Source organism: Equus caballus, chromosome 13 (genome assembly GCF_041296265.1).
Source record: "Equus caballus isolate H_3958 breed thoroughbred chromosome 13, TB-T2T, whole genome shotgun sequence".
Classification (NCBI taxonomy): domain Eukaryota; kingdom Metazoa; phylum Chordata; class Mammalia; order Perissodactyla; family Equidae; genus Equus; species Equus caballus.
In genome coordinates, this window is record NC_091696.1 from 11,655,860 (window position 1) to 11,680,663 (window position 24,804).

General features: G+C 56.9%; 1 protein-coding gene across 1 annotated transcript in view; it reads right to left on the bottom strand.

Moving 5' to 3' along the window:
* Nucleotides 1-24,804, bottom strand: part of SRRM3 (serine/arginine repetitive matrix 3) — a 55,612-nt gene that overhangs the window by 7,855 nt on the left and 22,953 nt on the right. Inside the window, 9 exon segments of the mRNA XM_023655414.2 lie at nucleotides 7,021-7,198; nucleotides 7,584-7,688; nucleotides 8,184-8,234; nucleotides 10,414-10,449; nucleotides 10,591-10,653; nucleotides 11,070-11,099; nucleotides 11,617-11,697; nucleotides 11,785-11,913; nucleotides 20,289-20,390. Coding sequence (XP_023511182.1) covers nucleotides 7,021-7,198; nucleotides 7,584-7,688; nucleotides 8,184-8,234; nucleotides 10,414-10,449; nucleotides 10,591-10,653; nucleotides 11,070-11,099; nucleotides 11,617-11,697; nucleotides 11,785-11,913; nucleotides 20,289-20,390 — 775 coding nt within the window.

The window sequence follows — 24,804 nt, forward strand, 5'->3', positions numbered from 1 at the left end:
CAGAGCAGTGCAGGAAGACCTTGGGCCCCATGGGGCGTCCCCCAAGTGCCAGGAAGGCGGACGATGGGAGGAAGGCACTGCTGGGCAGGGTGACAGGTAGAACCTCCCTAGGGCCAATCTCACGGCCTTGTCCACCTATCCCTCCAGAAGGCTTCCAGGAAAGGTCCCACGATCCTGCCAGAGGGTGAGCCTCGTCCTCTGCTTGGCTGGATCTTAGTCTTCCCAGGAACTGAGGGAGATCCAAGCCCAGGAACTTCATCACCAGACAGGACTGGGGTGGCCAGGGACCGCCAAACATCTCCTCCAAAAGCCTGCTCTTTGTGACTCCTGTCCCTCTTGCCTGGAACTCCTCTCCTCTCCTCCTTCTGCCCCCCCACACCCCGCAGCCTGGCTAATGCCTATCACCTCTACCCTCAGCTCAAGGCCACTGCCTCCAGGAAGCCTCTCTTGAGCCTCGCACTGAGTCAGATGCGCTCCTCTATGAGCCCTCAGACCCTTGTTCCTTCCTTCAGTATGGACTGTGCCAGGCTGTGCTCAGGCTGGGGCTGCCATGACCAGCAAGACCTTCCCATCCATGGTTCAACTTTGCCCCTCTCAGTCCTCCAGTCTGGCAGGTGGGGCCGTGAGCCCAGGTCTGCCCACCTCTTCCCTGGCACGGACACCCATCATGGGCCCTGGCCCAGGGGCGTGCTCAGCGGATGCTTGCTTAGTGTGTGCGTGAATGAATGAATGAGTGAGTGAGTGAGTGAGTGAGTGAATGAGGGATTAGCCGGCCCCTGAGCCCTGCTCCCAGGAACCCCTCTGCTCCTTGGTACCACCTGCTACCTGACACCTTTTCTTTTGCTTAGGTAAGAGATTTTTGAGGGGAAAGAATGAGAAGAGAGGAGGAGGTGACAGTGTGCTAGCGGATGCTGGTGTTCTTAAGGACAAGACCAAGTGAGCGTCTGGGACAACCACCCCCTCTATGCAGCACTTGAGGATCCCATTTCTGGGGCCCTGGTCACATCAGGCACTCCTTGAGGGTGGGGCCTCCACTCCCCCCATTAGGCTGGGACACAGTCTCCTCCGTCAGACCAGCAGTGCTTTCTCCCTCCCTGCACAATTTCCTTGTCTGCCCTCCCAGCACTCCCCAGGGCTGAGGAATATTCTGAGGGGGTGAGCTCCCCAGGACCTGCGCCTGGCGTCAATAGGAGGGGAGTGGAGTGTGAACAGCTGGGCCTTCTCTTTTTAAGGCTGAGGATGGACGCCTCACAGGGTCGGGATGTCAAACTTCTGTAGCTGCTCCCAGATAGGACAGGAAACAGTTTAAAGGGCAAGCCTGGGGAGGCGGGGGTCCCTGAGGACCTACTTCTGATGTGTACCCTTAGTGTGGCTGGAGGAGCACTGGGCTGCAAGTCACAAGTCCAGGGACCTAGGCCTGGTTCTGCCTCGACACCTTGGGGGACCCTGACTCCTACTGACTGTCCCTTCTGGATCATCCGGCACTGAGGGACCACATTAAGCTCAAATTTGGAAGATGGAAGGATGCTGGGGGACTGAGGGAGGCCCTGTCCAGGTTGGGTGGTCCAGGCAGGGGGTAGGTGAGCTGAGATCCTCTCCATCTCCCAGATTGCCCCACAGAGACTTTGCTAAGTAGGCCCTTTAAGTCCACTGCCTGCTCCTAGCCAGCTCACATCCCCCTTGAAGTTCAACTACCATTACACCCCAAAGATGGAGCTGTGAGACTCAGCCCTGGTGCCAGCTGTGGCCCCAGCGCCCACCCTAAAGCTTGGCCTGCTGCAAGAGCAGGACCCACGGGGGCCCAGGAGGCCCCAGAGGGTGGGATGGGGCTCTTTCCTCAGGCCTGACCTCAGCCAGAACTCCCTCCAGCATCTGGAGGCCAAGAGACCCAGCACAGGCCCCTCCACCACTGCTTAGCGCCCAGGTGGGCCCCAGGGGCCAGCAGGGGTGAGGGCCTTAGCAGCTATTCCAGACAACAGATCGGCTCAACCACAGCGAAAGAAACACAAACTTGGAATGCTAAACCACACAAAAATGCATTCAGACAACAAAATGAGAAAGAGAGGAAGTGAAGGAGGTCAGGGGGTAGGGGTGGAGAAGGAGTGGGGAAGGTGGAAAGGAGGGAAGAATGAACCAGAAAAGTTGTCAGGGAAAGTCAAGAAAACCAAACGACAAACCAGGAAACACAGCTTTGTAGCTCATTTGGAGAAAATGCAAGTTACAAATGAGTAGTCACTAAAATAAAGAAAGAAAAGGGAGGGGGAGAAAACCAACCAGAGCAAGATTGAAAGAGAGAGAGAAAGAGAGAGAGAGAGAGAGAAAACCACATTCAAACCAAGCAGAGTGGCCGGGCTTATCTGAAGATGGGAGCGAGCGAGCGCACAGCTGAGCCGGGTACCTACCTTCTCAGCGGTCAGGGACAGGAATGCAATAATAAAAAAGAAAAGAAGGTCTCCGCATTGGGAATGCAGAATCGGGGAAAGACAGTGACTCTAAGCTGCGCACCCCCTCTGAATTGGCACGAGGGCAGCCAGTGTGGCTTTGGGTCTAGTCCCAGGGATGGGAGGGGGCTCCTGCGCAGCCATTTCGGTTTGCTTTTTAAATTTACCCACAGGCTCCAGTAGCCAAGCTTTCCTTAACTCTTTAAAACACAGAAAACCTCCGGAAGGCATGCAGGAAGCAGCTGATGGAAGCAGAACCACAGGGTGGGCTAAGGAGGGGCTGGCAGCATGGGGAGAGGGGTCCATGTCAGAAGAGGGAGACGGAGAGAGAAAGAGACGACACATGGAGAAACAGAGAGAGAGAGAAATAGACAGGGAGAGAGAAACAGAAAGACAGAAGGGAACGGAGAGAGACAGGCAGGGACAGAGAGAAAGGTGGACCCAGACAGAAAGAAGAGAGAAAGCTGTTTAAACAAGGCCAGTCAGAGTGGACGGGGGCAAGGGGGACCCACGCATTTAAAAGGGAAGGCAACCGCGGATTCAATTTGTTGGATTGATCCTGCCTCATTCAACCCCACTCCCTTTCCTTCCGGCTTTGGCATCATTTTAGCAACATTCATCCCTCCTGCCTTCTGGCTTCATCCTGGGAGAAATACCGAGTGGTCCCTTCCTGTCTGCCTGCCTCACTCTCCTTCCTGGGGGTGGGAGCTCTTTCCCCGGGGGAGGCCTGGGATGAGGCAGGTCAGGGAGTGCGTTGGGCACCTCTTCTTGGGGTTCCCCAAGGCTGCCCATCTCGTGATGAGATTTGAGCCAGAGCCGGAGAGAGTCCAGGGGCCTTGCCCACGGACCTTCTCTGCCACCCTCACCAAACAGTCGGGCTTCCCTTGACACTTCCAGTGCTAGCAACAGGTGGAGCCAAGGAGTAAGTGGCCTTACTTCTGAGCCTACAAACCCTGCACACCCTTTCTGGCCCACGTGCTGGGGAGAGCAAGGCTAGCACCATTCTGTGCTCCTGGGGGCGGAAGGGAGCAGGCGAACAGGGATGGAAGGCCATTTCCCTTGAGGTCTCAGGCTCAGTATCTTACGCTTCCATCCCACCTCATGTGACCTTGAGCAGCTCCCTTCCCTCTGTGTGCCTCACCATTCATTTCCCCACAAGTGTGAGGGCTTAGGGCTCCCTGAGCCGCTGAAGCAGCCATCATATAGAGTCGGCTTGTGTAATGTGTGCCCACCTCAACCCTGGTCTCCGCGTAGGCAGGTCCCAGCGCTGGGGAGCTCAGAGAGCTGAGGGCATGCTGTAGACATCTGGAGGGCTCCCCAGGGGGAAGGCAGGAGCGGAGACAACTAGCATCTACCTCCCAAGTCCTCCTCCCCCGTTCAGGGCTCCTGGGGTGGGCTTTCCATTGACCACCCTCTCCACATCTGGGCTGTGGCTGGGGGTCTTAGGGTTAGAAGGCTGGGGTCTCCCTTTGGATCCACCTCTAAAAAGCTGTGTTACTTTGAGCTGGTCATCTGACCTCTCTGAGCTGCCCAGAAATCCCTTGGGGGTTCAGTCCTGGCCTGAGATGGAACAACTAAGAGATGTGTCAGGAGCCAGCTGGCCTCAGTATCAAGACCAGGATGGACTTGCCTCTTGCCTCCAGTCCCTTGCCTCAGAGTGTCTGGCTTTGAAGCCCTGACCTGAGTTAAACTCTCTCAAGTGTCTTCAGTTCCCTCCTCCAGGGCCCCCTAAGGATCTGAGGCCTGGCAACGGAAGGTGCTGAGCAGCTTGTTCCCATCATGCCATCTTCTATTAGACAGAACTGAGGAGACACAGGAAGCTCATTGCTCCAGGAAGCTGCCCAAGTGACCTGGGACAAGGTCCTCCCCCTCCCTGGGTCTCCCAGCCTCTCTCCAAGGTTCCTTAAAGACTGAGCCTGTGGTCTGCACCCCTTTTGTTAATTTAAAAGCTGCAGCAGCTCCGAGTGTGTGTCCGGGCTGAGGGAGGGCTGGCTGTGGCCGCAGAGCTGGCAGACGCTGTTGGCGTGGGAGGCATTTTTTAGGAGTTACCTTCCCTTTTAAATTCTGATTACAAAGGAAAAAAAATAAGTATAGATAGATATGTATATGCTTAATGTTCACTGGAGATTCAAAACCATCTGCCTTAGGAGGAGAGGTTCCCACAGGAACACGCACAAAAGCAAAATTCTAGGACAACACAGAAGAGAGAAAAAACCCCAGAGAGAGAGTTTGCATTTCTGTACATTACAAAAGGCAAAAAGAAAAAAGAAAGGAAAAGGAAATACAAACAGAAACAAAATAACAAGAAAAGTTATATAAACTTTCCCACCCTCTCCCCTTGCCGCTAAATGAGAAATGGAATCACAATATTACCACGTTTCAAATGGGAGGCTAAAAAAACAAACAAAAACATAGACGGGGTTAAAAACGGTGAGCTTTGCCTTTGTTCCGTTTGTTTCTCTCTCTGTTTTTTAAAGGTAGCGTCCAAGAATCCCCCTCCCGCCCCTGTATACTTTTTCCCAAAGACGTTTTTGGTGAATGGCAAAGCCTGTGACCCTGGCCCCCATCACCTCCCTGGAGGCGGAGGCGAGCCAGAAGTAGCCTCATTCCGCTCCTCAGAAAGGCCTGGCAGGCAGAGGGGAGCCGGGTGTGGGTGAGCAGCCTGGGATGTTCTCAAGACCCAGAGTCCCAGGGCCCAAAGGGTAGGGGAGGATCCGGGGACCACGCTTTGTGAAAGGAGTGACAAAGTGCTGTCTCCTAGAAAACTCCCAGGGCTGTGCCCAAAGGAGCCCCATTTTGGAGGGAAACAGACTGGGGTGCTGCCCCGAGGCTGGAGGCTGGGCTGCCTCCCCTGACTGCTCTCTCCTGGGGTCTATCTAGTTGCTGTGCCCATTTTTTCTACATATATGCCCAGGGCCCTTGGGGGGTATTGCTCTGGCCTTGAGGGCGGGGGAGGGATCCACAAGTGGGAAGGGGTCTCCTTTCTGTCCTGGCTGAGAGAACCTGCGTTTCTGTGTCTCTCGGAAGCTGTGAAGCTTCTATGAGAAGGGGTCTGGGGCACTGTGCCCATGGAGGGGCTGGTGGCGATGCTCCTTTCTGGGTTTGCTCAGGTTGGGCATCATCTCTGGGGCTGATGGCACCAGTCCCTGTCCTGGGCACCCTCAGCTACCGCTGTGAGACTTCTCTCACCCCTGAGACAGATCCAGGGACCTGGTGTGATCTCCACATGGCCCAACCAGGCCCCTGGGAGCTCGGGAGCCTGGAGCTCAGGAGCCTGGCACCCTGTCTGGGTGGGGCAGTCTCTCCAGACAGGTAATGTCCTTAAATAAAAATTAACCTGGAGACCAAGAGGCTTTTGTCAGCTGCCTCTGGCTTTCCTCACTGAGGCGGTGGGAGTAGGGGTGTTTGAGAAAAGAAAGGGAGTGAAAGGAAACAGCCAAAACTCAAAATGGAACTGACCAACACGAACACGTCTGCTGCTGAGACCTGAGGTCTGGGGAGGGGCAGCCCCCTTCCTTCTGAGGCTTCTGGGGCAGCCTGCAGATCTGCACCCCAAGTCCCCTGTGCCCACCTAGTGCCCCTGCCAGTACTGCAGCCCCCTCTCCCTCCGGGGGCTCTACCCTGCCCTCTAGATCAACAGACAAAAGGGGATGTGGGCTTCCCCTGGGGCCTGGGAGAGCCGCCTCCCTGGCCCAGCCCATCCACCAGGGAAAGGCTGAGAAGCCTGTGTGCTCTGCCAGCTCCTACCATCACCACACACGCCTGTGGGTCTCAAGGAGTCTGTGCCCCTCCTGGAGGATGGGCGGGGACAGTTTTGGGATGGTGTGGGTGTGGAGTCTCTGAGGGAACGATGGTGCCCTGGGAGGTGCTTTAGGAAGGATGGGCCGTAGGAAGCGGAACCTGCAGGTCTGAGACACCTGTCCGAGCATGGGCAGTGCCTAGGAAACGACAGACTCTCCTGGGGGCAGGGACTTTAGAAATGCAGCTCTGTGGCTGCGAGGGGACTGAGGCGGGTGAGGGATCTGAGAGAGGGGGAGGAGGCTAAGGAAGAGGTTGAGGGAGGCAGGGCACTCAGAGAGGGGGAAAGGGCTTGGTGGGGAGAGGGAGGCTCAGGACCCAAGTGATGCCCAGGGGAGAGCCCGTCTCTTGAATCCTGTTCCTGACTGTAACCCAACCAATGTCCAGGCCCCCTCCCACCCCAATATGCCTGGGGGGAGGGAGGCAGGAGACCTTGGTTCCTCTCCAGTTCTTTACCAAACTGGCTGAGTGCCCCATGGGCAACCTTCTCTGGCCTTCAGTTTGCCAACATCAAGGGTGGCCCAAGCCTGCAGGCCCCCCACCCCCACCCCCGGCACCCTGACACTAAGGGCCAGGTGGGCGCAACACCCGAGCACTCCTGGGCCCTCTCCGTGCAGGGAGGGCGCATGAAGTGGGGGAAGCGGCCCCGCCCCCGTTACACACTCACTGCCCTCTTCTTGCCCCCTGCCGAGAGGCGACCCTGCCCCGACCCGGCACGGCTGACCCAGCCCGGCGCAGCCCGCGCGGCGCGGGAACCCTCTGCAAAGCGAAGCGTACGTACATGGGGCGGGCTGTGCGCCGAGCCGGGGCGGCCGCCGTGCGCTCCGCTCCGCTGCCTGCCGCCGCCGTTCTGCTGGGGCGACCCCCATCCGCTGCCGCCCGACGGGGAAGGCGACCGGCTCCCACTGGACCGCTGGCTGCCCGTCTTCCGCCCGTCGTCTCGGTGCTTGGGGCTCAGCCTGGGAGGCAGAGGACAGAGGGAAGCCGGCGTGGGACGCCCCCTCTACAAGCAGCCGCCGCCCGGCGGGAACGGCAGCGCCCCACTCACCCCCTCACTGGGCTGGGAAACCCTTCCACAGAGAGAGCGAGGCGCAGCCCTCACACGGCGGATTTCCGCTTCAGCGTCTGGGGGTGGGGGGGCCTTCGGGCAGGGCCGCAGCTCTTCCTCGCCCAGTTCCAGGTGGGCACCAGCACACCCCTGGTAAACTTCTACCCGCTGATGAATTGCTATTCTGTCCACCAGCCCGTCTCCAGCCCTTGGGGGTGTTCAATCTGCAAGTCCCTTCCCCCAGCAGAAAGCCCAGCTCAGCCACATCTTGAGCGTTCCTGCCGCCCAGGGCCTACCTGCTGGGTGATCTGGAATCACTGTAGTGGGAGGAGAGTGAGGGGCTGTGGGAGCTGCCGCTGCTGTGGCGATGGGACCTGCGGCCTGGCGACTCCGCGTGTGGCCTGGGAGAGAAATCAGCCAGTACCTAAGTTCTGCCCACCTCCCCGCGGGGGATCCCTGTGAAGGCCTGAAGGAAACCACTGCTGACCAACCCCTCCCTCCACAGTCTCCTACAGAAGGGGCCCAGCTAGTCCACCTGGGTCATTTGTTGGAATTAGGAAAAGGCGCCCTTTTCTCTAGGCAGCCCCAGGCCCCCACGACCTCACTGCCCCTCAGCCGGTGCTCTTGTGACTGGAGTGGGGGGAGGGACATGGAGGGAGTCACAAGGACTGAGCTTGAAAGGCCCCTGGCCTGGGAGGTGAGAGACCTGGTTCCAGCTCTAGCTCTGCCACTGCCTCACGGGGCCCTTGGCTTCCTCTCTGGGTATGAATTTTCCCATCTGGGTGGGAGTGACAAAATGAACTATCTCTAAGGGCCTGATTCTGGGATTCTAGAAGGCCAGATTTGCTGGGGGGAGGGGAGGGGGAAGAGGCTAGAGAGTGGGGAAGGGAGCTCACCTCTTCCTCTCTTTGTTCTTCTCTTTTCTTTTGCTCTTAGGGCTTCGAGATCTGCAGAAAGCAGAGGCTACGGTGACACAGCGTGTGACAGCATGGCCTGAGCCAGGGAGGGGCAGGGTGGGGCCTCCCAGCCCTGGAGCCAGGCTGTGCCCAGGTATGGATCTGAGATTCTTTCCTCTCTGGGACCTGAGCCCCCTGCTGGAGTCGACTTGCCCACGCCACCCCACTGCCTTGGTCCTTTTCACTTGGCCACGCCTGTTCCTTCCTTCTCCTAAAGTCCTGGCTCCTAGTCACCTCCTGCCTGGGCCCCACCTGCTGCTCCCTCTGGCAGTGCCAAAGGTAATGTGGCCACGGCCCCAGAAGGAAGGGTGCCTTGCTTGTCCTTCTGGAATTGGTCTTGGGACGGGGCCCTCTGATGAGTCACCACGGTGGGAGTGGCCCCTTCACACCTCCTTTGTGTCCTGTGTGCTCCAGGTCCCCTCAGATGGGGCTCTGGCAGAGTGCAGGCTTCCTGCTTCTCTGTCCTCTGAGACTGTGGCCTGCCCCGGGTCAGCTCACCAGGGCTTTAGGAAAGAAATGCTTCCCCTTGGGCACGATCGCTTTGCTTTTGGGTTTACTCCTCTGACTCCCATCCAGGGCTGCCCCAAAGCTGCTCATCCATCCCATCGCATCCCCTCCCATCCAGGTCTCCGGAGTAGGCCCATAGCCCAGCTCCTTCTGCCTCTGACAAAAGAATCGAGAAGTTTCTCATTAAGCCTCGAAGGTCTCACCTCACCCCTGGGCCCTGCAGGGTTCTCAGCCCCACCCTCCCCGATGCCACCAGATTCCAGCTCTAGCATTCTAGGCCTGGACAGATGCCTCCTCTGACCAAATATGAGCTGATGCTAAGAAACAAAGGAATGTATTTTCCTTCTTTTCCTTTTTTTGAGGAGGATTAGCTCTGAGCTAACATCTGCCAATCCTCTTTTTGCTGAGGAAGACTGACCCTGAGCTAACATCCATGCCCATCTTCTTCTACTTTATATGTGGGATGCCTGCCACAGCACGGCTTGATAAGCAGTGTGTGGGTCTGCACCGGGGATCTGAACCAGTAAACCCCCGGCCGCTGAAGTGGAACATGTGAACTTAACTGCTGTGCCACTGGGCCGGCCCCACAGGAATGCATGTCTCACAGGAGCAGAATGGGTGGGGGGCAGGCCGGGAGGTCAAAAGTTTGGGCTCTGGAACCCATGCTGCCTGCTTTGGGCCTCAGTCTCCCGTCGGGGAGCTGGTCTGGCCCTGGCTCACCTCTAGGTCCTTCCCAGGACTGAGGGTCGTTGGTCAGAGGATCTGTGCAAGCTGATGGTGACCACTGGGGGGCAGTAGGGGCCCACACTGGCCCATGAGAACCGGGTGGGGCGGTGGGTGAGGGGTGGGAGGTGGAGAGGAGATGGGAAATTGGGGAAATTGGAGGGCCAGGATTTAGGAGTTTATTTAGGCTCCTCCTTCCCCACTTGGGAAGTGGACATGGGCAAATTCCCACTGCAGGAATGGGACTGAGGACTCTGCCCCTCCTCAGGGCTGCTGAGAGGGGTTCTGGTTACCATGCCAACAGTGGGGATGCAACTGTCCCCCATCTTCCTTCCCTCTATGCTTAGTTTTCTACTTTCCCCACCCCTGCCCCTGAGTTCCTGCCTTTCTCCTCCTCCTCTCCCCTCCCTCACTCCATCCTGAACAAGTTACTGTCCTGCTCAGGGCCCCAGGCTGGCTCCCAGCCTCGCTTGGTTGGGGGCCAGCTCTGTAGCCTGGTAGTTGGTCCTCCTGGGGGCTGGCACCTGCCCCCAGAAACCCCACCTCCAGCCACAGCCAGCCCACCCTGTCTCCTACCCACTGAGCCTTTCTTCTGTCTGGCACGCCCTTTCCCTCCGAATTCGAGGTCCTGATGCTTCTGTCTTTCCCACTGACATGTCCACAGACATACCCCTTGGACACCAGAACTACCATGTTTGGAAATTCTTGGGGCCCTCACATCAAGGCTGACTCATGAGGCAGACAAGAATTGCCAATAATTGGCCTTGCTCCTCCTCCCCCCTCTCTCTGTGCCCTGCCTGGCTCTGGGAAGGAGTCCCTGGAGTGGGAGGATGGAGCAGGGCAGGACCCTCACAAACCCCCTCCCATCATGGCTTCTTTTGGGCCTTGGTCCCTGCAGGGGGCGCTAGCTTCTGTCCACATCTCGCAGGGCACCACTCACCTGTGCCGTCTCTTCCTCCGGGACCCAGAATCAGACCTGTAGGGTCATAAAAGGGTTCTCTTGAGCCCACCTGGGGTGGCCTGGGGGCACGGATGTGCAGAGCCCTGGTCCAGGGCCCCACAGGGGTGAGACGAAGCCCCGGGGGGGGGGGGGGGGGGGGCGGGGGGGGGAGGGTACCTGTCTCTGCGGTGCTTCCTCACGCTTTTCTTCTTCTTGCGCAGAGGTGAGGCGCTCCCACAGCTGCGGACACAGAAGCGGGGCTCTAGTGATCTGGGGCCCCCGAGAGGGAGGGGCAGCGGGAAATGGCTGGGGAAGCCTGCGTGCCTGGGGCATCGAAGCTGGAAAGGGGATTCCAGGCCATGAAGCCAACTGCCCGTGGTACAGAGGGAACCAAGGCCCCAGGGATGGGCAAGGTGCCTAAGGGGATCTTTCAGACGCCTTGGCATTTAAGCAAAGACTGTTTCAAACCCAAAAGTTAGAGGCTCCAAGGGTGGGATTTCTGGCCTCTGTGGGGAAAAGCTGGCACGTTAGCGGTGTCCAGGGTCCAGACCTTGAGGTGGCAGGCCTCCTGCCCTCTGGGGGATGGCCTTGGAGTCTCTCCCACCCGCAGATGTGCCCCCAGCCCCACCAGGTCCCTGCCCGCCTTCATCACTGACCTGCACTCTGAGTCTAGTCTCCTCTTTTTGCTGAGGGCCAGGGGAGAAAGGACAGACAGATAGTTGGACGGGGTTAGTTGGGGCCCCAGACATTCACCAGGGTCTCACTCAGGGAAGGGGAAGAGGGGCGGAAAGATGGAGAACCACAGCTGAGACCCAGCCAAACCCCTCCTCCCCAGGCCACTCCCACTCGAGGTGGTGGGTGCCCCACAGCTGGTGGGGTGGTGCAGGGGGACTCCTAGCAGGTGGGGTAACACAGGGGCCACATCAGTGTGTCCAGTTCTGGGGCGGATGAGTGTCAATGGGGGGCCTCAATGTGGGGAGGGGGCTTGAGGAAGGGGAGGGGCTGAGTGAGGGGGGAGGAGCGAGGTTGAGTTCTTTTAGGGGAAGGGCACTTCGCGGGGGGCAGCACAGTGAGGGGGACGGATTCAATAAGGGCAGAGCGGCTCAGCGAGGGGCGGAGCCCACGAATGCCAGAAGAGGGGTGGGCACCTGGGGGCCCCACCGCGCCCCTCCCGCGGCCTCCCGCCGGGTAGGAGGCGCTCACCGGCTTCTCCGGTGGCCGCCTTTCTTTTTCTTCTTCTTCTTTGGAGGCGGCGACACCGAGCTGCTGGACCAGTGCTTGGTCCTGGGTGAGAAGCGCGGGGAGCGGCGGTGAAGTGGGAGGGGCGGCACTGTCCCCAAGGCCCCCCCCCCAACCGCGGGGGGCGCTGACCTGTACCCCCGGTGCCCGCGGTAGCAGGCGGCCGGGCAGTCGCAGTCCACCGGGCCGTCGTCCTCGTCCAAGGGGGCGTACTCCAGGCCCGGCTCGGCGCCCTCGGTCAGCCGCGGGGTCTCCACCACGCTGCCGGCGACAGGACGGCTCACCACCTGTCCCGGCGGCCCGCCCTCCCCGCCGCCCTTTCCCAGCGCGGCGCCCACAGGTCGAGCGGGGCGGGGAGGGGCTGGCGGCGGCGGGGTCTACGCCGCGACCCCTCCAGGCTCAGGCGGGGATTTGGGGAACCCAATGGGGAGCCTCTCTTCCAGGCCCCCCAGACTCAACGGCGCCGTATTTTACAAAAGAGAAAAAAGAGCGCCGGCCCTCGCTCCTCACTTGGCCCTCACCCCTTCTAAGTTCTCACCCTTCCAGGGAGCCTCCTCCTCCTTAGCGAGGCCCCTCCCTTCACTGAGTCCCCTCCCGGCACTGATTCTTTGTCCCTTCGTCCCAGTCATTGCGCTCCACTCCCCCTCCCCAGCTCCCTTGCCCTCACTGAGCCCCCCTCTCTGAAAGGTGTCTTTCCTTAACCCAGCTGTCCTAGTCCCTGAGCCCCCTGCCCCAGGACATCTCTGAAATATTCATAGCCTTCCTCCTCTCCTCCTTGCAGCCTCCAGAGCTGCTCCTGTCCCGCGGCCCCGCTGTCATGGCCCCGCTGTCATCAATCACTGCCGGGTGGCGGTGTCTCGGGCCTCAGCCCTCTGCCGCCTCCGCTGCGCCCCATCCATCTTGCAGAGCTCTTCCCCTGGCTCAGCAGGGACCGCCACGTCCTGTCCCCACATCCGGCTGGCTCAGGAGCCCCCAGCCATCTCTGCCACAGATGTTTGCTCCCTGCTGGCACTTTGCGGAGTGGTGCTTGTTTCCTAAAAGTGCCTGGGCTTCAGGCAGGAGCTTGAGTTTGAAGCTGCACGTGTGCCCTCATCATGCACTGTCCCTGAGTCACTGTGTGACCTGCTGCCTGCCATGCCACTCTCTGAGCCTCTTCTCCGAGATGAGAGTGAGGACTGTGTTATAGGGCTGGGGGAGAATTCGCTGAGGTAACAGCGCTGTGCAATTTCTTTTTTTTATTGCACAAGCCCAGAAGTGACCCGCAAAGGCCTAGCTCCAGGGTAACGGCTCCAGGGTGGTGCCCCCCACCCCCATCTTCCATTTTTCATTCCATCTGGCTCAGACGGTGCCCCTCCCAGATGGAGCCTCAGCCCTGGTTTCAGCAGAACTGCCCTCACTGCTGGGTGCTGTTCACCTGGCTGGCGCTTTCCCGGCCCAGAGCCAGGGAGGCCGGGGCGTGGGCGGCGGAGCAGTAAGGATGGGACATGAGCTTTGCAGTCACACAGACAGGTCTGAGTCCAGGCATGACCATGCTCCCTGAGCCTCGAGGTCCTTATCTACCCACGGAGGAAAAGAATATCCTAGCTTTGAGGCCAGGATTAAGGAAGCGTCTGTCTATGAAGCTCCTGACAGGAGGCCTGGCCTGTGACTGTTGTCCCACACATGGTTGCCATCCTTAGACAGAGGGACCTCTGTCAGACTCTCACACACCAACACCTTCTCTTCCTGGGAGAAAGGCGGTTGTGACCCATGAAAGGGAGACGGAGCAAGAAAGGCAGACCACAGCTACAAGGTGACAGTTGTCAGGGACAAATTTCCAGCAGAGACCCACTAATCGGCTCTTTGAAGACTGATTTTGTATTTAAAACAAAAGAGAATGTCCCCCGAATCTGACATGACTGGCCAGCCTTGAGGCCAATCTCAAGAACGCCATTCAATTCTCAGATGCCAGCCTGGCCCTGGCAGCTGGAAGTCGCACAGGTGGCAGGAAGGTTTTTCTGGTGTGATGGAGGCGAGGCTCCTGTCATTCTCCTTGCCCCCAAAGAGCCAAACTCCCCCACATCCCTTCCTTCAAATCTCTCTGCTCTTCCCCACGCTCCTCTTCCTGGAGCCTCCTGCCTCCTGTCTCTGAAATCTCCAACTCCCGGGCCTGTCCAGCCCCCCACCCTCCCCGGGCCGTCACCCCCCACACAGCCCTCAGCCACACAAATGCCTGACACATAAAACACAGTCTTTAGCAAAACTTAAGGGTCCCTCCAACATTGTGTGGGAGAGCCAGTGGGTGGAAGGAGCTTCCGTTTATCCTGACACAGAAATGATGGAGGTTATTTACAACATAAAATAGCTTTGTTTGGGCTCCGCCTTCTGCAGGAATCCTTTCTTGCCTCCTAACGACAGAGCTCCCCCTCTGCCCCACCCTCCCTCACTGAGCATCTGGCCTCTGTCACTGTCCAGTCCCTTCTGGGAGGTTTACTTGGGATCTTGTCTGCGGGGAGCATTGAAAGACAGGCATGGGCCAGAACCCTGGGTTCTCCTATCCTGCCCTTCCTGGCTGGTAAGACCACTAACACTAAGGTCCTCTAATGTCTAAATACTCTCCACAGCCCATTCAGAGTCACTTCCTGACTTAGAGAAATTGCACCCCCCCCCCATTTTACAGATGAGGAAACTGAGGCCCAGAGAGGGAAAAGAACATCCCGTATGGTTTTAGGACCTTTGAGTAAAAGATGTAAGTTCAGCAATGCGGTTGGCCTTGAAAATTCCTCTGCAAACAGGCCAGCCCTTGAATCAGCTGGGCTTCCCCGCTGTGGGTGTTAGCTCGGCCACCCCTCCCTGCTTTGTAGACAAGGTGAGGCTGTGTGCACTGAAGACTAGGTTTGTTCAATGTCTCCTGCTCTTAAGTTCATATCTGTGATGTAGTTTACTCCTCGTCACGTCTGTGGAATAGGCAGGGGAGGCACGACTCCTCTGTGACAGAAGAAACTGAGCCACACAGAGCTGACCAAGGCAGGCCCCAACAGAGTGCACTACAGAGGGACCAAGAACGTCTGGGACACGTGTTGGAGCGGCCACCATGGGCAGAACTCCGACCTGGGTAAAGACCGCCCATCACGTGCTCTTCTTCATGCCCGTGGCTTTGCTAATTAACGGGCTCTGTTTCCCATTAGCCAGGAGCCTAATGGCCAATTGACAGATGAATGAGTCCAGACAGAGGAAGGGCAGGACGCCAGGGACAGGGCTGCCCTCTCTGCTCATCACTCAGCCCTCATGCCAGACCTACCAAGGGCCGGCTGGGGTGGGGGTGGGGTGGTGGCAGGAACAGGGATGCGTCAGGCCTGGGGCCTCTGTCCTAGCTCCTCATGGTGCAGGGTAAAAATATGGCACAGTATGTATGATAATAATAACTAACGCAGGTCTGGGCACTTTCTAAGCACTTTATGTATATTTATCTCATTTAATCGTTTAATGCTCAGAACAAGCCTCTGACATGGGTACTATCATTAATAGTCCCATCTTATACATAAAATAATGAGGCATAGAGAGGTCACACTAAGGATAAAATTAGATGCATAGAAAAAAAAGACTGGAATTTGCTCACTGTGTTAGGAAGTAACTTATGAATATTGTTTTCCATGAACCCTCTCTCCCAAACATTGTGTTATATTATGTAACTATGAAAATAATCATTCTTAAAAGTTGTCTGTTAAAGTGGAAAAAAAAAAAGAGAGAACATGGGGCTGGCCCTGTGGCCAAGTGGTTAAGTTCCTGCACTCTGCTGTGGCAGCCCAGGGTTTCGCCGGTTCGGATCCTGGGCACGGACATGGCACCGCTCATCAAGCCATGCTGAGGCGGCATCCCACATGCCACAACTAGAAGGACCCACAACTAAAAATATACAACCATGTACCGGGGGGCTTTGGGGATAAAAAGGAAAAAATAAAATCTTTTTTTTTTTTAAAAAAAGAACAGATAGCAGCCACAAGTAAAGAAAACATTGTATATATGCCAAAGAGGAGAAGATTTTACTTTTGTCCTGGAATATGGGTAAAGTGATTTTTAGAGGCAGCCTTGGATGATGGGGTGTATTTGGATCTGCACAGAAGGGGCTAGGGTGTTTCAGGCTGAGGGCCAGTCTGAGCAAAGGTGTGGAAATGAGAATGTGCAGGACATAGCTGGGAACTGCCAGTGGGTCGGGGTGGCTGCTGTGTGATGCTGGAAGTGAGAGACCAGGCTGGATCTAGAGAGCCTGGAATGCCATCCAGGGAGTCCAGACTTGATTGTATGGATGGTGGGGAACCTCAGGGGGTTTCGGGGGCAAAATAAGACTCTCTACATCAGTCAGTTTCCAAGGACAAAAGCGTGTCTTCTCTCAGTGTCTCTGGGACCTCACTCCTGCTCACTATCACCTCTCCGCCAGATCAGAGTACCAGCTGCCCCACTGTTCTGCAGTTTCACTCATCAGATCCACTTTCCAAAGGGAAAAGTCCCCATCACCTGTCTGACCACATCACACCTCTTGAAAACTTTCCACTGGCTCCTGCCATCTTTGGGATCACATCCAGACACTACAGCAATATGATGTTCTAGTAACCAGGATGGAGGGCAGACTGGAGAGGACTCTGTCATTCAAAATAGCTGATTAACTAAAGGAAAGATGATGCCTGGGGACAAAAAGCCCTGGGAGTGGCCCTGCTTCTGTTGAGACTCTTTCCTGAGTGGGAGGTGTCATGGCTCTTATAGTACAAGGAGGGTTAAAATCAGACAACCCCCACCCCCTCCTCCTATGGTGGAGCCATTCAGCTGGCTCTGGTCCTGTCATCTCATTCTAAGAGGGCATTGAATTTCTCCATGTCTCAAAATGCCATTCTATGAGGGGGGTGGGTTTCAGCGCTAAGAAGCCAGAGGCGTGAGCACAGGGGCTGCCCAGTGGTCAGAGGGCTTCAGAGACTCCCAAGAGAACCCTACAGTTGGCAGAGAGGGTGGAGGCAGCCAGGCAGAGGAGTAAGTGAAGATCAGTTTAGTACCATTGCCAGGCAAGTGATCATGAGGATGACCGTTGTTGTGGACTGAATGTTTGTGTTCCCTCCCCCGATTCATATGTTAAAACTTTAATCCCAATGTGATGCCTTTGGAGGTGGGGCCTTTGGGAGGTAATCAGGTCATGCGGTGGAGCCCTCATGACTGGAACTAGTGCCCTTATAAGAAGAGATGTGAGAGCTCGCTAGCTTTACCTCATGTGAGGTTACAAGAGGGTAGTCGTCTGCAACCTGGGAGAGGGCTCTCACCAGAGTCCGACCATGCTGGCACCAGGATCCTGGATTTCCAGCCTCCAGAACTGTGAGAAAGAGATTTCTGTTGTTGATAAGTCACCCAGTCTATGGCACTTTGTTATAGCAGCCCAAGCTGACTGAGATGGTGGTGGTGATCATTCAGTAGCGATGTATGTCTGCTGTGCGAGCCACTGTTCCTCACGCTTACATTCACTGCCACATTTAATTTCCTCAACAATCCTGTGAGATAGGTGCTGACATCTCCACTTTATAAATGAAGGGGTGGAGGCCCAGAGAAGTCAAGGACCTGCCCAAGTCACACTGCTGGGGTGTGGTGGAGCTGGGATCCAGAGCCCAGGGGTTAACGTTGAACTTGGAGGTTTAGACACGTGGGATGTCTGATGCCAGAGCCCACACCATCCCTCCACTACCCGACACTCTGAGCTAAGAAGTGAAGACCCAGTCAGACACCAGGTCGACCGGAAGGCACACAACCAGCTGTCGCCAGCCCTCGGTCACCTCTCCGCCTTGGGCCTTGGGTTCAGCACCACAAACAGCTCCTCTTAGCCCGGGAGTAATCCAGGCTGCCTCAGCCTCCTTAGCTTGCCGCGCTGTTGAGAGTGGTATTTTCACATTATTTTAGGCTGCCTGAGCTAGAAGAAGCCTCTGATCCAACCCCTCCCCTGTGTAAAGGAGGAAACTGAGGCTTCAGGGAAAATTAGGCAAGCTGCACTGTTCTAGGCACCAGAAATACGGCAGTAAACAAAAGTGTTACAGATCTTGCCTTCAAGGAGCTAACATTCTAGTGGGACCCCAGGATTCCGCCAGGTCTATAGTGCCCCTGCCTCCAGAGCAGAGCTGGGAGACTGGCCGCCGAGTCTTCCAGACACTGCCTCTTCTAAGGAACTCTTTCTGACTGACCACTCTAGCCTCTCTTTTTCTCTCTCTTCCCCTACTGAACATGGGCAGGGCCTGAAGGATAAACAGTTCAAGTGACTGTGTTGTTTTTTCTTGTTGAGAGCTGCCAGTAATTCCTGGTTTCAGGTTGGAGGTTTGTGGTTCCACCCAGAGAACAGGGCACATGTCTTTCTCTCCTCCTCCCCCTCATAGCACCAGCACAGGGTTAGCACAGGGCACAAACCCTCAAGGACTTTTCTTATGATGATGGACACTGCAACCTCTCCATGGCATATTTCCCAGGGTGTTCTGGTTCTTAAATGCATCATTCATTCATTCAAGGAAAGAGAAGATCATTCAAGATCAAGAGAAGACTACCGGAAAAGACTCGAGAGTCATTCACTAAGAGGAGAGAGTTCCAGCAGGGGAATGGACGAGATCCTCCAGGGAGAAGAGGGGAGGCAAATGTGAGGAAGAGACTTGAGGACACGAGAACCCTGGAGGAACCAACATCTGGGAAGTGGACAGGAATGAGGGAGAGAGCAGAAGCCATCAGAGGGGCGGGAAGAAACTCTGAGAAGTGCATCTTGGAAGCCAGGAGGAAAAGCAGGTTTCCGATGGTGGCATGTACCAGAAAGAGGGCAGGCCTGCAGAGAAGCACGGGGCATGCAAAGTAGGACTCTGGTGGCCATGGGAGAACAGGTCACGGGAGTCTTGGGAGCGGAAGTCAGATCTCCATGGCTTGAGGAAGTGGAGACAATGCGTGCCACACACTCTACAGAAATTTGCTTGATAAAGGAGAGGAAACTGTGGCCTGGGAGCCAGAGGGGAAAGCAGAGTTGAGGAAGGACAGGAATTAGATGAAGAGGAAGGAGCCTGGGAGAGTGAAGAATGGCAGGCTTGAGCTGGAGTGGGTGGTTCTCGCTGGAAGGGCCCGGAGAAGGGGCAGGTAGAGTCCAGAGGATGGAAGAGGAAAGGGCGGCTGATTTTCCAGAGGAGCTCTGGGGAGGTTTGGTCAGACAGCCAGGACCTCCTGGGTTTGGAGGTGGTGCCGGCAGCAGCGGGAGGATCTGGTTGTCGGAGGTTTGAGAAGGAATAGAGGGGCTGGCCCTGCTCTTGGGGGAACCAGCTGGGCATCACTGAGGGGGAAGGTGCAGGAGTTGCTGAGGAATGCTGTGAGTTCTGGAAGGCTGCAGAGAAGGAGGTGATGGTGGCATCAGCTCTTCCCACCAAGGGGGATGAGAGAGCAGGCCAGCTGAGCCTGGCTCCCCCAGATCACCCATGAGGCCTCCACACAGCTGGGGCTGCCCTGACTCTGCTTTTGCTCCAACCAGAGCCAGAGGGGAGGTTTAAGTGGGGTAGGGTGGGACTCCCCTACCCTTGGAGCCCCCAGCAGTCCAGAAGGTCTTCGGAAAATGCTTCCCTGCTGCCCATCGAGGGCCGTCTGCTCCTGCGATGCTGTTTGCCTTAAGACAACAGCAACAGGAAATCTCTCCAAAGGCGCTGTCTTCATTTTATTTTTGTGTGAGTAAAGGTGACAGGGATTTAGGGCCTCAGCAAGATGCCCGCTCCCCAGACTAGTCCTACTCCAGAGGAAATGACCCGCAATCACCGTAACCTCTCACCCAGCCTCAGTTTCACTTCCAGCTGGAGAAACACGGGATGCCAGAACTGGGCAGGGAAACAGGCTTAGCAAGGGAAAGGCCCATCTGAGTGGATTCGACAAGGCTCCCTGAGCGCACACTGCCTGCCATCCAGCCAGGCCCGGACGCTCGCACCGACAGGCTGCCCCGCCCTCCCACAGCAGCCTGCTCCACTGTGTGTGGTTTTCAGCAGTTCCCAGTTCTCCTCACTCTGAGACCAAGTCCGTCTCCAGATGACTTCCCTGTCTGATCCAAAGCCCACCGGGGGGCCACAGCACATGTGCGCTTCCTGTCCGAGGACAGGGCCCAGATGGGACCCTCACAGAGCCTTGCCATCTTTGCCTGACAAGCCTTTGGCCAAGTTACCAATGGCATTTGGTGTGTTGGCTCTTCCTTTCCAGAGTATGTGCTTCCTCTGGAGCCCATTTTACAGGTGGTAATGATTGGGGCAGAGGGACTAGCCTGGGGTCATACTGTCAGCCTGTGACAATGCTGGGGTCAGAACAATTCTGAGTTTCCTGGTTTTCACCTCAGGATTCCCTGAGCTGAGATCTGGGCTGCCTCCCCTGCTGCTGGACCATAGATAGAACATGGGGTGGCAGGGAGTTGGGGTCCTTCAGTGATGCCCGGGCGCCCAGTGGCCCCTGCCTTGTGCCTGAGCCAGGCCAGAGCTTCTGTGGACAGGGCCCATGCCCTCTCCTCCTCCTCCTCTTCCTTGTGCCCTCCAGCCCGCAGAGGGAGCACTTGAAAAGGCCCCTCTGGCACTCTGCTGCTGCTTGAGCCTGCACCCTCTCCCTCCCCTGCCCCTACAAAGGTGAGCACTCACATGTGGCCCCCAGGCCGGTCCTCCCTGGTGAGCATTCCTTCCTTCTCCATCAGCATCTGCCGGAAAGTCCTGACCTTCTGCCGGGTCTCCTCCTCTGAGTACCTGTGGGGGCACAGGGAAGGTGAGGGCTGCTCTCTTGCCTGTGGTTCCCTCTCTGCCTGTCGCCCTCCCGAGGGCACTTTCCAGCTTGCAATGACCTGTCCACAGTTACACCACCGAGCAAGGCTCTCAGCACTGGGGATGCTCAAGACCTACCCATTTTGCACCAAACCAGCCAACCAACCAACTACACAAACAAATGAACAACCAGTCAAACAAACAAATAACCTTTTTCTTTTTAGGAAGAGTACCCAGAGGTGGGGAAACCTATGAGGGGAGGCTGTGCCCTTCCTCCTGGCCCTCCTCCACCCTCAGGCCGGCCTCTCTCCCGCATCCAGGCTGCAGTCACTCTCTGGAGACATTTTAGGGCAGAAGTGAGAATCTTCTGCCCTCCTGGCCTCAGGCACATCTGATCCCCAATAGCCTTGGGACGTCCTCAGAGTATCCCCACCTCTGCAAGGTCAAGGCTGCCCAGTGGTTGCCCAGGATCATACATAGATCCATTGCCTCCTGGTTTGTGTGTGTGTGGGGGTGGGGTGGGTGGATGAAGTCTGGGCCTTGACTGGAAGCTCCTGATTTCTCTCCTCCCCTCTCCTTCCCTCCCTGAGCCTGGTCTGGCTCCTCATCCTTGCTCCCACACCCTGGGGTCAATTGTCCTTCTCTCTCACTGCACGACTGTGACAGCTGCTGCCCAGGCCTCCCACCTCCTCTGGCGTTTCCCCTCCAGCCTGTGTCCATGCTGCCACCCTGGGTGGGGGGCGGTGTGGGGGGAGGTCTATGCTTGTCCAGCCCCTTGTCCTGTGCCTGGCATGCAGCAGGTGTCCAGTGTCTGACACCGAATGGATCTTAGGCTCCTAGACCCCCTCTTTCCCCTTCCTGGGCTGCAGGTCGGTCATTCTCCTCTACAGAACACATGGTGGCAAAATGGGAACGGGGGTCCCATCATGTCTCTGTCATCCGCTCACCATCCACTCTCTGTCCACACAGCAGCCCAGCCCTCCCCACTCAGCCTGTCCATGAAAATGGTATGTTGTTCCCTCTCAGGGGCCCCATCTCTTGTCTGCCTCCTTTGCGCCTCCCTCATTCCCTCCCCTCCTTCAGCAAGCACTTGCGGATTGACTCAGCCTTTTTGGAGAGCAATTTGGCAATTCTTTTCAAAAGCCTTAAAAAAATCAACACATCCTTTGACTCAGAAATTAACTTCCAGGTTTACCCAGTGGAAATAATCATGGCTGAGCACAAAGATATGACTCACTGCATGTTTACAGCAGGACGGATGCCCCTGACCAGGTGAGGTGCGAACGTGTGTGTTTCCATAGCAACCTGTCCCTCCTGGATCCTGGCAGGTGGTTCATGTGCTAGTCAGTATCTGTTGGCTCCTGTGTATCCTGCGCTGGCCTGGGAGTTCCCTGACGGCAGGGACCTTATCTGTCTGGATGGCCATTGTGTCCCCAGCATCTGGCACCTTGCCTGCCACATGTGGCATCCAACATTTTTTGACAAATAAGTGACTGGTGATGGAGGGGCAACGAAGAGTTTGAAGGTTGGATTTTCATTTTGGAAAGGTGGGTCTGGTGGCCGCGTGGCTGGAGGAGAGGGACCTGGAGGCAGAGAGGCTGGCATTGGGCTACTGCAGGGGTTCCCGCAGAGATGGTGAAGTCAGAACTAGGACTGGTTGAATATTTCATGGGGTTAGATGAGGAGCACTCCCTGCTCCTTAACCAGGTGTCTCCTGACCCCCCGCTAAGGTCTGTCCCTTTGCAGGTTCAGGCACCGTGTGGCCCACCATAGGGAGGATTGAAACTTGCCCGGCAGGGGGAGGGGCTCGTCTCTTCCAACCCCCCACCCTCACCACAGGGGTGGGTATGTGTGTGGCTCAGGCCATGCTGTGCTGACACCTCTAACCCAGTGTCACCAAGCTCTGTGTCTTGGCTCATAAGTGTCCGCCTCAGGCCCTATTTAGCCTCAGGCTCAGGCATTTGGCCAGAGGTCCCTTGATCTTGCTTGTTAGGCAGTGCAGAGCCCTCGGTCAGCTGGGCTGGCCTGGTGCCCAGGAAGAAGGGGTGATGGCCCCTTTCTGAGCAGTGGAGGCACAGAGGAACTGCTCTCATCTTACCTTCTCCCCAGGAGACCAGCTTGTTATTGACATCAGCACAAACAGCACAGGCCCTTCAAGACTGCCCAGCCCCTGACTCCTAGACCCCTGGGAGGGAGACATAGGCTGGCTGGGCCATTGGCATGGGGCCCTGGGCCTGGTGGGGTTGGGGAGGAGATGGCCCAAGACCAAGACTGGGCCAGATCTCCAGATGGGTGGAAGGGCTTCAGGCCAGGCTCCAAGCCCCCATGCCTGGAGTCTTATGGAGCATGAGAGGCTGGGAGGGGAGAGTCAAGCTCAGTTTCATGAAGACCTGGAGCAGGACATGTGCAGGAACTTATGTCTCATCCCAGAGCCGGCAGCTCTAAGGCAAGTTGACTAACTCCAGCATCTGCCATTGGGGGCTGGAGATGCTGGGGTGTACAGACTCAGAGGCTTGGGGAGGACCCCTCTATGCCCCAGGGCATCTTGCTGGGAGAAAATTGGGACCTAGGGATGACATCTGGTTATTGGGCATAGCAGTCTCAAGTGCGACCACCACCTCTGAGTCTCCCCTCCCCTCATATCTCTTGAGGTCAAGCCTCAGCTGAGGTCACATGGGACAGTGATTGTGGGGAGAGGCAGCAGAGCCCAGCAGTTCTGTGTTTGAATCCTGGCACCCCCACATTCCAGCTCTGTGACCTTGGACGAGTCCATACACTTCTCTCAGCCTTAGCCTCTACATCTGTGAAATGGGCTAGTAACCTGCCTTGCACAGTTGTCATAAGGGTTAAGGGAGATGATGCATATAAAGCACTTTGCACATGCCTGGCATACAGTAGGTGCTCAATAAATGGTATTGATGGAGGATTACTTGTCCCAGAGCAGTGGGGACAGAGGATCTAGGCATCCCAGGCTTCCTGCCTTTTTCCACCCCAGATCCCCGCCAGGTGAACGTGGTCCCAGGCCGAGAGTCACCTGCGCCCCTTCTCTCTGCTTTCCCAGGAGGCAAAGTCTGAGACAGAGACGGAGGCTGTAGTGATGGAGGCGGCAGTGCCTGCCAGCTGAAGACCAGGGAGGAGCCTGGCTGGCCAAAAGTCAAGGCCTTGGACGGGAGAGGGGGATAGGGAGGGCAGTGATGTCTGTCTCCGCGCCCCAGACTCCTGGCTCAGATGCTCACCCAGCCAGTCTGGCTCCCTCCTCCCCACTCCGCTCTGTGGGAAGGACGTGCCAAATTCCTTGTTGCTTTGCGGACTTCCTGGCTTGCCCTCTGGGGCTGGGGTAGGGGGAGGCTGCATTTTAAAAGAGGTCCCCAGAGTGGAAAATGTTTAATTCTGCCTGTCTTTGCCGGGACCCAGCACTTCCTAGCTAATTGCTGCCTTGGTTGTTAATTTGAACTTCACCGCAGCTCTGAGGGGGGCGGGGTGGCCTTCCTCTTCCTATTTATTTTACAGGTGAAGAGACGGAGTAGGGAGAGGCTCAGAGCTGCAAGCCCAGCTGTCCCAGAGCCGGGGTGGGAGCTGTCCGGCATCGCGCCCGGCCGGCTGGGGCCTCCGTCCCTGCCCCCATCGTGATTGCCGGCTACACGCAGAGGCTGCCCGGGAAGGTGACTCCAAATGCAGCATCAATCAGCAGTGAATTAGCCTGCCATCCATCAATATTAAGGGAGGGATTGCTTTTTAATGGGGCCAAAGAATGTGTGTTCCTGTGACTAGTGGGAATATTTGTCAAATGCCTCAGAACCTGGTAAATAAATGTGAATGAACCAGTGTTTCTAGAAATGGATATTAATGACTGGATTTTAGAATAGGGCAAGGGTCCCTTGTGTTTGTGGAGCACTTTCTGGGGACTGGCTGGGGGCGGGGGAGCCCTGTATGTGCCTTAGTCCACAGGACTCAGAACAACTCTCTACTTTATAGGCGAGTAACTGTGGCTTGCCCAAGGTCCCAGGCCAGGGCTGGAAGCCTGGATTGTTGGGTTTCAGAGTGGCTGTGCCTCCACTGATCAGTCTGCTGCTAAGGGGTAGGGAGGGGAGGGGGATGGTAATTTGTGGGGATTCCAGCCTGAGGACCACCTCCAGCCAGGGCTTGGCTGGGGAAGGGGCCCTGAGTGAACATCTGGAGACCTAGTGGGGCCTTCCCAGAGGCATGGGTCCTTGACGCCGGGGGACTGACACCAAGGACATGGCCATATGCCGTCTCCCTCTGCTTGTGGCTGCCCTCATCTGATAATGATCCCCCTGGGAGCAGTGAGGGGCTTCTGGAAGAGGAGGAGATTCAGCCAGGGGGAGGAGGCTTGAGGAGGGAGGGAGGTGCCGTGAGGGAGGGGCCTTAGAGCTTCCCA